The sequence below is a fragment of the Amblyomma maculatum genome, chromosome 7, assembly GCF_055883805.1.
Source record: "Amblyomma maculatum isolate TAMU_Amacu chromosome 7, ASM5588380v1, whole genome shotgun sequence".
In the NCBI taxonomy this organism is placed as follows: domain Eukaryota; kingdom Metazoa; phylum Arthropoda; class Arachnida; order Ixodida; family Ixodidae; genus Amblyomma; species Amblyomma maculatum.
The window spans coordinates 104,054,636-104,067,872 of record NC_139350.1 but is presented as its reverse complement, the minus strand read 5'-3'; the positions used below and the strand labels follow the sequence as shown (position 1 = coordinate 104,067,872).

The window sequence follows — 13,237 nt, the reverse complement described above, 5'->3', positions numbered from 1 at the left end:
ATCGTTTAAGCGTCTTAAACCACTCCTCGGTGCTGTTTATGGGTGGAATTTCCTGGATAGTTCTCCAGTCTCTTAGCTTGTCCCACTCAATGATTTTGTTTTTCTTGATTTTTCGCGCTTTCGGCCCTCCTTCTATATTAATTACTATGATATAATGGTCGCTGCCTTGGTTTATTTCCAGGTTTTACCAATCTAGAATTATGTTGTTTGAAAGTATGAGGTCCGGAGACGTGTCCTTGCTGACACTATATCCTATCCTCGTCGGGCTGTCTGGGTAGTTATTCAGTGTGAAGCAGTGCTCCTGAATATTGTCACCGTCAAACCGCCAGAAGGTTAGAAACTGGGTTTATTCACAATACACAGCACTGGGGCGTGGCAAGGCTGGCCGGATCTCGAGAGAGGAAGACGAAGAACGCCGGGGTCACTAGCGTAGCTAAGGCCAGCTAAAACGTCTGTAATCCAGTCCGGCCGGATGACGGCGCCACAAGAGTGATTAGGAATGCGGCAATATCTTAACATAGTTACCTGCCTTCGGAGCATTGTGTACTGTAAGCTACACACACCCGAGTGCGCATGCGCGGACGCTGGTGCAAATCTAATTTAAACTTAGCACTTGGCGTTGTTTTCCTGCCGCAGGGAGGAAATGGATACTAAAAGCAGTGAAGACCTCTACAAACAGATCGAGGAGCAGATCAGGAGGGTCGCGCTGCAGCAACAAGCCGCCGCGGCAGCCGCTGACAGCCAGCTGAATGCAGATCAGATTGTTGTCAAGGTGAGCGACTTGCATCTTTTTAAATATTTTATGCGCCGGATACGTGCTTGGTGCCTTTCACAAAATTAATAGTGGTCTCCGTGCTATGCCTAGATTATTCCACTGCAGAAGCACACGTGTGCTGGCCCATATTCTGTCGGCATAAACAAGTACACACTACGGAGAAACTTATTTATATACTTCGTCTCATAAGCTGTTCGCAGCACTGCGAAAGGCGGATGAGACATGGTCAAATCAGGATCATGCGCAGTGCAATAGGGAATTCTGGTTTTACGCGCTTCTCTGCCCCAAATTGTTGTGGCGACAGTAGAAGCACAATTATATATTTTAGTGCGCAGGAGCGAGAGGCACTTCGGAGCACAATTACCTATTATAGTATGGTAACCTTTAATGGGCCAGGACTCCCCTGCCTTTCGAAGTGCTACAAACATCTTGTGAGACGAAGTATAGCCACGCGTCTGCTCTATGCTGTCGCGCATTGCAGGGAGTAGTACTTGTGGTAACTGAAGTAGCACACACAGTTCAATCTGGGGTCCTTGCTTTTCTCTGTGGGTCTGACGCCTCCTTATGCGATCAAGCTATGTGCACTTCTGTGGTTATTCTCGCCAGTCGCCTCCGAAGGCGATCACCAGCAGCACTAGTGAACGTTTTCCGCCGGTGACGAAGCCATTGTGTGAGGTGATAGCGTCTTAGCAATACAGGTGCCTGCTGAGGAGTGGTATACCCAAATGAAACAAAATGGTCGTTAAAACGTGAGCACAGGACTGCAGATATTTGGCGCGTGAGCGCGCGTCTTAGAAGTTTCGAGAACTATAGTTAGCGGTTCACAACAACAGGAGCGGACCTCGTTGTAGTCTCCTACCCCTTTCTTGGCGTCCTGAAGTCTACTTAGAAGCCCTGCCCGTTTTCTTAACAGCGGGGATTTCCTTTCAGCTCTTCCCTTGCTCTATTCTTCGCTAGTTGGAATTTTCAGAGTTGGCGCGAGGGGGTAGCCAGCCAATATCAGGAACATGGAGAAGCGAGGCTGACGTGAGCAGACGCTGACGTCGGCAGAGCGTGGAAAGTGCTTTAAATCCCCCCGTAAGAATATCGTGCCTTCGCAATGTTGGCATTACAGGCTGTTTACAGCGACCACCTCTTTATCTGGCGTTATTTGGAGCAACACTACATCGACATAGAAGAACGTGTAATGCTCTGGTAATCACAAGGGCGCCTCAGGATGTCCACCTTTCTTGGTGTATGGAACAGTGTTGGAAAATAAAAGCTGGAAATGCACTGCTGCGTTATTAGCGGCTAGAGAAATTGCAGGTAGAGTGTATTATTCTTTTACGACAGAGCGCAACCACCACGTCTTCGTATAGATATTGAATAGATCTATTACGCAGTATATATGAGCCTGAAATTCTCCGAATTTGCTGCTTACTATTCAAGCGTCTTGTTCGCGTGGCGTTTTTCGCTGATACAACAATATACTTTGTGTTCAAGCAGCGAGACCAAAGTTATTATTGTGGCACATATAACTAAGCTCAAAGAATACAACTTGTCAAAGTCCAACAGTATACTGGAGGCTAGGACTGCTGAGGAGTACAGTGAACCGCAAGGAAAGCAAGGACAACGCACTCACTGTCAGGACGGAGAGAAGTGGGTTGACTATAATGCCTCCTCGCCAACACGATGGTAGTGGCTCAGCGTTTGTACAGCACTCATTGCTGAACTCAACTGCTCCAGCATCCTCCGTGATTTGCTGGGTAAACGGGCGCCGCGCATGTGGCTCATGAGCGGTTGGCTTCGCAGAGAACACTCCGACGTCCTTGCACGTTTGAAGCCAGAAATGCCTATCTATGCGACAGCCGGACCGTAATCTTCGAAAAGGCATGTAAGGGAAATTTGAGGAGATCTACAGAAAAGCTCCGCAGGGAGGTCATAAATTGCACTCTACCATTAATGCTACCAGAGCGAGTGAGGCGCTGGTGTGACCGAATGGCAGGGCTCTATGCACTGACTTCATCTTCAAACTGGCAGGGTTCCGGCTGACAACAGTCGAACATAGCCATCTGTCACAAAATCGGTGCACATTTTTATTAAGCCGGCGCGGCCCGAGGCCCGCGCGTCGCCGCATGATAACTTCCACGAGATTCGAGAAAAACCTGCTCCCCGCGCGAGAGAGCGCGTAGCTTTGTACGCGTCACCGTTGCCCTCTTTCTCACCACCCGGCGATGAAGGTGACTCACCAGTTTGGAATACGCCAGAACCATCCAGAAATTTCTACGGGTCCTAGCCAATGACGACGCGCGGCTCGACGGGAGGAAAAGGGAGCGCTTTAACCAGCAAAGTCAAGTGTGTGTGCGCGCTAGCTTTAGCGCGCCTTGACAGACGCGGCGCGCCCTATTTATTGAGGCCGCGGCGCTTGTGGGAGTCAGTCAGTTAGTCAGTCAGTGGTGGCGGCGTGCTCGCAAGTGCTCCGACTGGACTCCCGGGGATCCCCCGCTGCTCGCAAGCCCACGGACCTGCGAGGGAGCGGCGCTCGTCTTGCATGGCGGCCACATCGTGACTCTCGAGACGTCGGACTGCAACAGTGCCCGGTGAACAATTTGGTGTTTGTTTTTGTGACTGTCTCGTGTTGATCTGTTGTAAATCCTCTGTGTTATTGAATACCTCTTTAATTGCATGCTTAGCTTTTGTTATTCTGTGAGCCTCTCGTCTGTGCAATTTTAGCGTTTGTGTATTCCTCTGCATCGTCTCTTTCTGTGTATAAAGTTTGTTGTGTTTGTTACTTCTGACTCCGAACCTTACTCTGGCTTGAACCGGGAACAGCTGGGCACCAAACGGCCACCCCATTCTGTCACTACAAGGTAGTTGAATTCCGGCTGAGCTTGCCACGCAGGTCGAGGGCATCTCCTTTGCGACCGGAACAGCTACCCCCACTCTCTCTAAGGGTGTCTGGGAGTGTGCGCACCGTTAAGAGCGCATCGTTAATAATCTCCCTAATTATTAACGGGTGACAATTATTCTGGCGTTTGCGACAGTACGTTTGGTCACTCAAGCTCGGAGGACGGTGAACGAGTTCGAAGAGTTTACGAAGAGGTCGTAAACGGTGCAAAAGCAGAGCGATAGCAAGAAGTACTGCGTTGAAGCGGTTGTGGAGGTCCATTAAGTAGTGCTATGTGTTAGCATTAGACAGTTCAGAGTGAAGATGAATCTGAAGAAGATTATTGCGTTGGGCCTAGAGAAAGGTCTTAAAGAAGCTGAACTGCGAGAATGGGTGGACCGAAAAGAAAGGGAGGTTCTAGAACAGGCTAAGAAGGAAAGAGAAGAGGTTGACAAAGAAAGAGAGAGGCAAAGAGAAGAACGAGAGAAAGAATGGCTCAGGAAGCAAGCCGAAAAAGAGAGAGAATGGAACAAGCGTAGGCTTGAGAAAGAAAGAAAATACTTAAAAGAGAGAAATATCCTTCTGAAGAAGCTGGCTGAAGTTCAGCGGTTGAAAGGCATCACCGAGCCTCAGGAGATTACCTTTCCTTATATTAGGAGGTACAGTGAAACGTGTGATTCATTGACAGCCACAGGTGCTGTAGAAACTAGCTCCAGCAGCCAGAATGAGGTTGTGGAACAGCATGTTCCTGCAACAGAAATTTCAGAAGACTTTACTGGAACAAAAATTTCTCAGGAAATTGAGAATGTGCCCTCCGAAACGACAGGTTGCACAGATGCTGCAGAAGTTGTTGTTGAGACAGAATACTTATTCATGTACTCTTCGCCTGCAGAGAAAGGGCAGGATTCTAGCTCCATGTCTGGTTGCATGACTGACGGAAAGAAAGAGCTGTCGAATAACAGCGATCCCAAAAGCTCAGATGGAGCTGAAACTGAAGACAGCAATCTTCCACGAATGCAAGAACCGGTTCCAAGGAACGGTTCGACTGACGAGGAGACTCTACTCATTGAACAGGACTAAATATTTCTCTCTGTTGGGAATGACAGTGCTGATAAAGAACCGAAAGCGCCAGAAAGACATGACGGCACTGCAATGAAAGAATTCATGGAAACCTTTAAGGAAGAAGAAATAATTAAAAGTGAGGACAATGAGTCTCCAATTAAATATGAGCACTACTCCAAGAAGGTACGGCTGAAGGCCGTAAAGAAAAGAAAGAAAGTCGACAGAATCAAGAGAGAAGAAATTTATTCTCAAAGAGAAGCTTTGTCGAGACAACAATGTCCTGACTATGCGAGGGAAACCGGAGCAAACCTGCCTCGCCCAGCCGTACGGGCGAAAGTAAGAAAGAAAAGAAAACTCAACACTGCTGATGTAGGCAAAGTCGAGCTGGAAGGGTCCCAAAGAAAAACAAGGAAGAAGTTCCTGAAGCATTGAAAACGTAAGCGCAAAACGACCTGCGCTGACCGAGATCGACAACCACAAGGTGTTATGAGAGAGCAATGTCAAACCTCCAGTCTGAAATCACACCTAGGTGTGAGCAGTAGGAGAAATGGGAACCGCGCCCGTAAGAGAAACTCAGAAGAGAGAAAAAAGGGAGCAGGACGCGCGAACGAAACAAAAGCCAGTGCTTTGTGAGAAAGAAAACTGGCATGTCTGAAAAATGGAGAGGAACCGATACGTTCTAAGGAGGAAGTGCAACACGAGTTTGGAAATATAGGCGAGAGCATGCCTTAGGTTTGTGCGCTTCGCATTTGAATAACTGCGTGTTTTTGTGTTATTGATTCCTATGTGAATCCGACGACAGTGTGTTGCTATGTTGTGAACATCATGGCATTGATGCGTGAATCTTGTAATGTGTTATTGCAGTTTGTGAAATTTGTGCAATGTGTGTGATGTGGACAATTGCCCCATATAATTTGTGAGCGCATGCATGTGCGCCCGATTTTCGTGGGTATTGTGAATATTGTGGGACAATATTCTTTAAGGGAGGGGCAGTGTCACGAAATTGGCGCACATTTTTACCAAGCCGGGGCAGCGCGGGGCCCGCGCGTCGCCGCATGCTACCTTCCACAAGATTCGAGAAAAACCTCCTTCCCCGCGCAAGAGAGCGCATGGCTTTGTACGCGTCGCCATCGCCCTCTTTCTCACCACCCGGCGATGAAGGCGACTCACCAGTTTGGAAAACACCAGACGTCTCTAGAACATTCTACGGGACCTGGCCAATGACGACGCGCGGCTCGACGGGAGGAAGAGAGAGCGCACTAACCAGCGAAGCTAAGTGTGTGTGCGCGCTAGCTTTGGCGCGTGTTGACAGACGCGGCGCGCCCTATTTAAACAGACCGTGCCGCTTGTGTAGTCAGCCAGTCAGTCAGTGGTTGCGGCGTGCTCGCAAGTGCGACAACTGGACTCCCGGTGATCGCCCACTGCTGGCAAGCCCACGGACCTGCGAGGGAGCGGCGTTCGTCTTGCATGGCGGCCACATCGTGACTCTCGAGGCGTCGGACTGCAACAGTGCACGGTGAACAATTTGGTGTTTGTTTATGTGACTCTCTCGTGTTTGTTTTGTATTGTATTGAATACCTCTGTAGTTGCATGTTTAGCGTTTGTCTTTTCTGTGAACCTGTCATCTGTGCATTTCAAGTGTTCTTGTGTATTCCTTTTTATCGTCTCTTGCTGTGTATAAAGTTTGTTTTGTTACCTCTGACTCCGAACCTTACTCTGGCTTGAACCGGCGACAGCTTGGCACCAAACGGCCACCCCCTTCTGTCTCTACGAGGTAGTCGAATTCCGGCTGAGTTTGCCACGCAGGTCGAGGGCATCTCCTTTGCGACCGGAACAGCTACCCCCACTCACTCTAAGGGTGTCTGGGTGTGGGCGCACCGTTAAGGACGCATCGTTAATAATCCCTACTAATTATTAACGGGTGACACTATCCATGCAATAACGGCAGCCGAGTATTACCGCGACAAGATTAAAGGCCCCGTGCTCAAGAAAATCTGGCTTTGGAGTTATTGACATCGCGAGCAAAATCTCACGGGCATGCTTCTGTCAAGTGACATGATCGGCCACTGATTGGTCACCGGGCTGTGTGATGTCAGAGGCCACATGACATGGCCAAGTTGGCAGGAGCTGCAGGAAAACTCCTTTGAGAAAGGGGGGGGGGGGCAGATGGAAGTGAAACCTTCTAGGGAACCATGATTGACATGTATCCGCTTGTACAGCGCATGCCTGAAGGGCTTCCGATTGTTTCTGGACTGCGTCTAGCTGTAACGCAAGAGGCCTGGGCAGAATTCGCCCCACGTACTTCCAATGCTGGGTCACAATATTTTTCTCCGCCTTCAGTGTACTGACGAGTAGCAGTACGTCTTCGATCGTTCAGTACACCCTTGATTGTGGAGTACATCCTCTATCGTCTCTGTTTGTAAAAACGGAATTCAACAAATATTCGGAGCCGTCGTATAGTCTACATGCTGCAGTACTGAACTTCATTCCCTGCTAAAGTGCATCCCTGGCGACGGTCTACAAATTCTGGCCGGCAATTCGACCTGTTCGGTGTTCCTTTGGTCGGTGTTTTCCAACGGTTCCACCAGTGCTTCTGCTCTGAGTATAGAATGCAGTCAGTGTTTTATTATCAAAGGTGGATTCAACGTGGAAAGCGTAAGAGGGGGCGTCGGAAGCCAGAAGGGGGGGGGGGAATTAGAAAGACTATGGAGAGACAGCGTAGAATCCACTGAGTTGGAACATGGTTGATTGCAATGCCGTGGAGAGGCCTTTGTGCAGTGGCCACAGTCATGTTTCTAGTCATATTGATTATCGCGATGGTAGTTTTGTTTCTATTGGGGCATTTTATTATGCATGAGCTTGACAGTGGGACTGCGTTTTCATATTGGCACTTCGTGAACATTCGGGGACCAAGGCGAAAAGTTTTGGAGGGACCTGCCTTGAGCGCGGCCGATTAGGGACAGTGCGACAGACATGCACATTGGCTCACGTCATGTCAAAATGAAAAGGCACATTGCGTTTTTTTTATCGACGCAGCGCTATAACGTTTCCGAAATGTGGCTTACTTTATTCACATATGAAGATTATCATCATGAATTTGAAAATCTTTACGGTTTTACTCGTCGTTTTGTAGCAGGGGGCGCGGCCGTACGGTTAATGAAGCTCTTTCCATGTCGCATTAGTTCACCGACACATTCCTTCGCATAACGTGACAAAGCATAGTAAAGACACGACGAAGGAGATTTAAAGGGCCACTGTCCAAGGAAGGACATTTTAAGCAAAGGAGCCCAGTGTTTCGATCAGGTACCGGAGATAGTCTGTGCAAAATGCTACAGTGACACGCTCGCCACAAAGCAACGAAATTACACATAAAAGCTATCTCATGCTCTCCTTCGGGAAGCCAGCTTTTCCATTTCCTGGGCTGGCCCGTCGAGCCACAGTTATGACGTACTTCCCGAGAACGACGTCCATTGGTCCGCCTCGCTGACTGACGGGAGCAGAATGGGTGTCTACCGCTCGCTGCGCGCTTTTCCCTCGCCACGGCCAGACTGAACCCAGCGGCGCGCGCTCCCTTGCCCGTTGTTTTTGCGCTCGCGGAGTGCCACGCCCCACCTCCGGCCAAACGCGAAGGAGGAAGGGGAATTTGTCTTGCGGCGACTAGACGACCTCGGGCAGGAGAGTGAAAAACCTTTGCGAGGGAACGGAAGGAGAGAAGCATGACAGAATCGGGGGATTACGGTGGCTGTAACTGCGTTATTAGTTACTCTTCTCAAAATCTTTTGCGGCCTTGTGTTCTAGGGGCGAAGTCTCACAGTCACCGGGGAAGAAAATATTTTCGACCGGAGGGTGGACAGTGGGCCTTTACATCCGTCCTTGGCTTGTGCAGCGGGCCTCTGAGAAAAACACATTCGCGGAAGTCGGAGCATCGTACTCAGTGTCAGCGCAGTCCAGAAGCATGAGGTGACGGCTTCTTAAAGTGTAGACACGGGTACGCAGTAGCCACCCCCCTTCCCCCCCCCCCCCGTGAAAAAGATATATTGCTGCCCTGGATGTTGAAAAGTGGCCATATTAGGAGAAGAGGAAGCAAGGGACATGTCCTCAGTCTTGGAATACATTACATCCCGTCCAAAAATACGCGCCTTACTATAAGAGCAGTCGGCCAGTTGTCCCGGCACCTCTACGAAGCAGCGCAGAAGGTCGCACACCGAGGTTGCTCAAAGCTCCAGATATTTCACAGGATGTTGTCACCGAAAAAAAACTCTGCGTACTTCTCGGTACGTTAGGAAAAAGGTTGCCTTGAGTCGACGTTTATCATCTTGATGAGAGCGCCGAGGCCCTTTGGGCACCTAGGTACCATGGTTCGCCAGAGAAAGGAGTACTCTTAAGCGCCTTTGGGTGTCAGGGGTGCGCGAGTTTTCGGCGGTGGCACTTATAATATAAAGTGGACTGGCCGTTCGCAACTACGTTTAAATGCGACATATCCCCATTGCTACGTTCCGGATAAATTCTTGGAAAACAGCCGTTGCTCACAGTGCGGCGATGACATGAACTGTGGATGCTTTAGAAATGAACACAGCCCCCGTCATTCTTGTGCACAGAACTCGAGTGGCACGTACTACTGAGAGAAATCGACTCGTCATCGCAGCTTCCAGCATTCAGACACAGCCCTTAGAGTATAATGGCGTGCATGCAACCTAGTAAACCTGCAATTGAGGTAGACACACGCGCCAATTGCCAGGAAGCAAGCTCCTTTATAAGCTCAGTTAATACTGTATGGTGCCCATAAGCCGAGAGCGCTACACAACAGTTTCACACACTTTATATGCATAAACTGCATGGAGTAGTTCCGTTAAAAAGGCTTACTCAATCATTATTTTATCTTTTACAACTACAATTGGGGTCAAGGGGCCGTTACGGTGAAGGAACGCAAAACGACTTTCATTAGCAAAAATTTACTTATGATAGAAATTCCATAATAACTTTCAGTCACATTCTATGCAACATAGTTTTTGAAACAGTGTTTTTAATTGGTCTTTGATTTTAAGCATTCAAAGCGAGTTCAGATAAATCACACAAACAGCAGAACAAACAGTGAGAGTACATTTCCTGTGTACACTTGCAAGGAGATACAGTCGAATACCCAGTGCTCCACAAAACACTTCCAGTGTAATGTAAAAATAGCTTTTTCGAATGCTGGGATGTTAAAGTAGCGGCCTGTAACAGGGATGCTAGTAAGTTATTAAATTCTGTTATCTTCTTCGGGAAGGAAGCATTGGCATATGCCTTATTGCGCGGAATCGGGGTCTGGTAGCAATATGGATGACTTGGTATTCCTGAACTGCTTCTGTTGTTTTCTAAGAACGGTAACGATTAATAATCAGAGAATTTCTTGAAAGTTGGACCAGGCATTTCACTCTGGCCAATCACCAACGTTCGTTTACAGGTGGCATATTCAGAAAGCGTAACATCTCTGCTGTAGCGTTTGTACGTGCATATTTGGATATTATAAACCAAGCTGCTCTTAGTTGTGCACTTTCTAGTTGTTTATTAATCCATTTTCTACGGAATGCGATATAATACTTGCATGTTCTAATGTTGGCCGCACATAAGATAGACAGTTTATTTGGTAGCTTGCTATACCAGTTATAATCTTCAACGCAAAAACCAGTGTCTTTCCAGCAGCTGGACAAACTTTAAGAGCATGATATTCGAGCCTACATCTTGAGAAATTAGAAATCACAGAAATTTAAATGTATCTATTGTGTTAAGTGCGGTATAGCCGGGTTTATACCTGTAGCCATTTATATATTTGGACTTGTTGGTTACTCGCAGAACTACTGCTTTTTTCATTTACTTTACTTTTCCATCATTCACAACACAACACTTTTCAACTGCTGCGAGAGCATCATTAAGCATTTTATGGTTATATACATTGTTTATATTACTAATCATATATATTAAAAGCAAAACTGGCCCTAAGACGGAGTCCTGAGGTACTCCAAGAGTTTAGTAATTTTGATTTGTTGCAATTTATTTCGACAAACTGGGCTGTACCTGTAACACATGGTGCTGTCCATGCACATCTCGTTATTAGGTCCTACTACTGCTAACTTGTTATTTAAATCATTGTAGTGGACTGTACGACCGTCCTGGAAAGGTGCAGGTAGAACGAGAGGAAGAAGATGGTTTACACGGTATGAAGGAGCACTGAACAAGGGTAAAGGGGGACGCCTCAGTTCGCAGGTTGAGCCAAAGTTTCGACAAGTGGACTTGTCTTCGTCTGGGCGTGCAGGCATACTGTATCAAGTTGCGTCTTATTGTCCAGCGCCTTGGCTAAACCATTAACTGCCTCAAATAGCTGGGTTAGAGTTGACTTATTCTTAAACCATGTTAGTTGGAAAAAAAGCTAGCACTCTTACCCTTACTACGACAAAATTTGAAGTGTAAACTGAGAACAGCACCTACTAAAGTTTATATGTACAGCATCAACATTCTGTGCTTGTTGCAACTGAAGCACGTGAAAGCGAATTGAGAACCACAATCAACCAATTGATTAAGCAGGAATGATCAAATTGTGGAACAGTCATTCTAGGATTTTATCGTCAATCTGCGATAAAAATTTGTTTGAATGTCACTCTTTTTTATTAGAGTTAATGCGTAGACTCCAAGCATGCTCTTATAGATGGCCTGAAGCACGATTGCTATGTACTTGTGGTAACTACGCCGGAATAAAATATAGACCATTTCTGGTGCTAGAGCGAGTCTCAAAATTAAACGTGTTCACTGCACTTCCTGCCCAGGAAGCACAGCCGGAATCGCAGTGTCTGGAAGCAGTCATCGGAGCGCAGAAGCGACTTTCGCAATCAATAGAGGAAACGAAAAAGCTTGTCGGCCTGACAATGGAAGCTGTAGGGGGAGTCGTGGAGGTCCAGAAAAACATACTGAAAGCTCTTCGGCTAATAGAGGTGAGTTTGCTATTCTAAGACGACGGAGTATAGAATTGTTATACGTATTTCACCACGGTAATATGACTCGTGTGAAAAGCTTCACGCGTGGATATATTTCTGGAACAAATATTTGGTCGAAACAATGAAATGCCATTTTCAAGAGTTGCTGAAAAACTGGCCTGAGAGCGATGGCGCGGAGGCGAAAGAAGGAGACTGTACTCCAGAGTAATTGTAGCGTGAAATTCACTAATGTAATTTAAGTACATTAGGTTGGTCGTGAAAGCTAACTGTAGGCAAAATTGAAAGCCTTCGTTCTGTTTCCGAAGATTGCGCTGAGGTTCTTGGAATATTTCTTAGGAATGCGAGCGTAACACCAATTTGGCGATTGTCTTGCTTCCCCTTTGCACTCAAGTAAAAGTGAAATCGCATGGTAACCAACGATTGTAAATACTGAGCTTATCACTCTAGTGCACTAAGTTATGATTGACACGGACGACACAGTAATGTCAGCCTATAAGCAACCAGGATTTGACCTCTTGTTGCTCCAAAGTGCTTTTTACTTGGTGTGTTGCGTACATCTCAGGTGTAGCTAGCCTGCTTTCTCTTGCTTTCCTGAATATGTTGAAGTCCTTTTCCGTTGTGATATACGTACCTACAAAGGGCAATGATCACAGTGTATTTTGCTGATGGAGTATTACAGTTACTAGTCGAATCCAGTATGTAATATATTAATTCTTATCTATTTGCAGCAAAGTAAAAAAAAAGGACCATGTCAAAAGTAGAATATACTTTGTTGTTTTGCTGTAGAGTAAGATATTCTGCTGTTCTGTAGTACTTTTTGTGGCTCTGTATTTTTTGCTATATTTATTTTATGTAATGCGTGCCTCTTTACTAATTTTCTGTAGTAAGTGCACAAAGTGTAATCTCACCAGAAGAATCTCCGCCTTAAGTACAAGTTCTGCGTTCAAAGTACACAAAAATTCATAAACTGCTGTGGTACATAAAATTCTCTACAGTTTTTCAAAAGTGGTCCACACCATCCGGTAGCCTCGACAGCAGTAGGGCACTCAGGACGACAGGGAAGGGCTTCCTAAAGAAAGCTTTGTTGGACTGATTACCAGCAGCTGCGTTTTGCCGGAGGTGAAACTGAGTGATGTCCGTGTGCTGTACATTATCTGTGTACGTTAGGCAACACCAGATGATCGAAAATTCCAGGGTCTTCAACTATGTTGTCTCTCATGGCCCGAGCTTGAAATGGTAAATACTACAAACCAAACCAAACCTTTATTGGGCTGACTTGCGCCCGAAAAATAACTGCACCACTTGGAGGCAGTGATAACAGGAAAGCTGCTCAGTGCTCGTCGAAATAACGAATGCCTGATGCTGTCGGCAGTGCTGCACATAAACGTCGGCATAAAACGACACCCAGAATGGTCTGGAACAATGCGGAAGCATAGGCTCTTGGTTACGGTAATTTGAGATTGACCTCGTAAAACCTTGGGCTGCAAAGAAATTACTACAACTGCTTCTTGCAGCATTCAGCGTGAACAAGACAGCATAGTAAAACTTAGCAACAATGCTCCAGGT

At 46.9% G+C, this 13,237-nt stretch overlaps 1 protein-coding gene across 1 annotated transcript in view; it reads left to right on the top strand.

Moving 5' to 3' along the window:
- The first annotated feature begins 643 nt into the window (after positions 1-643).
- The window catches only part of LOC146184238 (uncharacterized), a 38,313-nt gene continuing 25,719 nt past the window's right edge, over positions 644-13,237 (top strand). Inside the window, exons 1-2 of the mRNA XM_084608510.1 lie at positions 644-772; positions 11,504-11,668. Coding sequence (XP_084464636.1) covers positions 644-772; positions 11,504-11,668 — 294 coding nt within the window. The remainder of the gene's footprint in view (positions 773-11,503; positions 11,669-13,237) is intronic.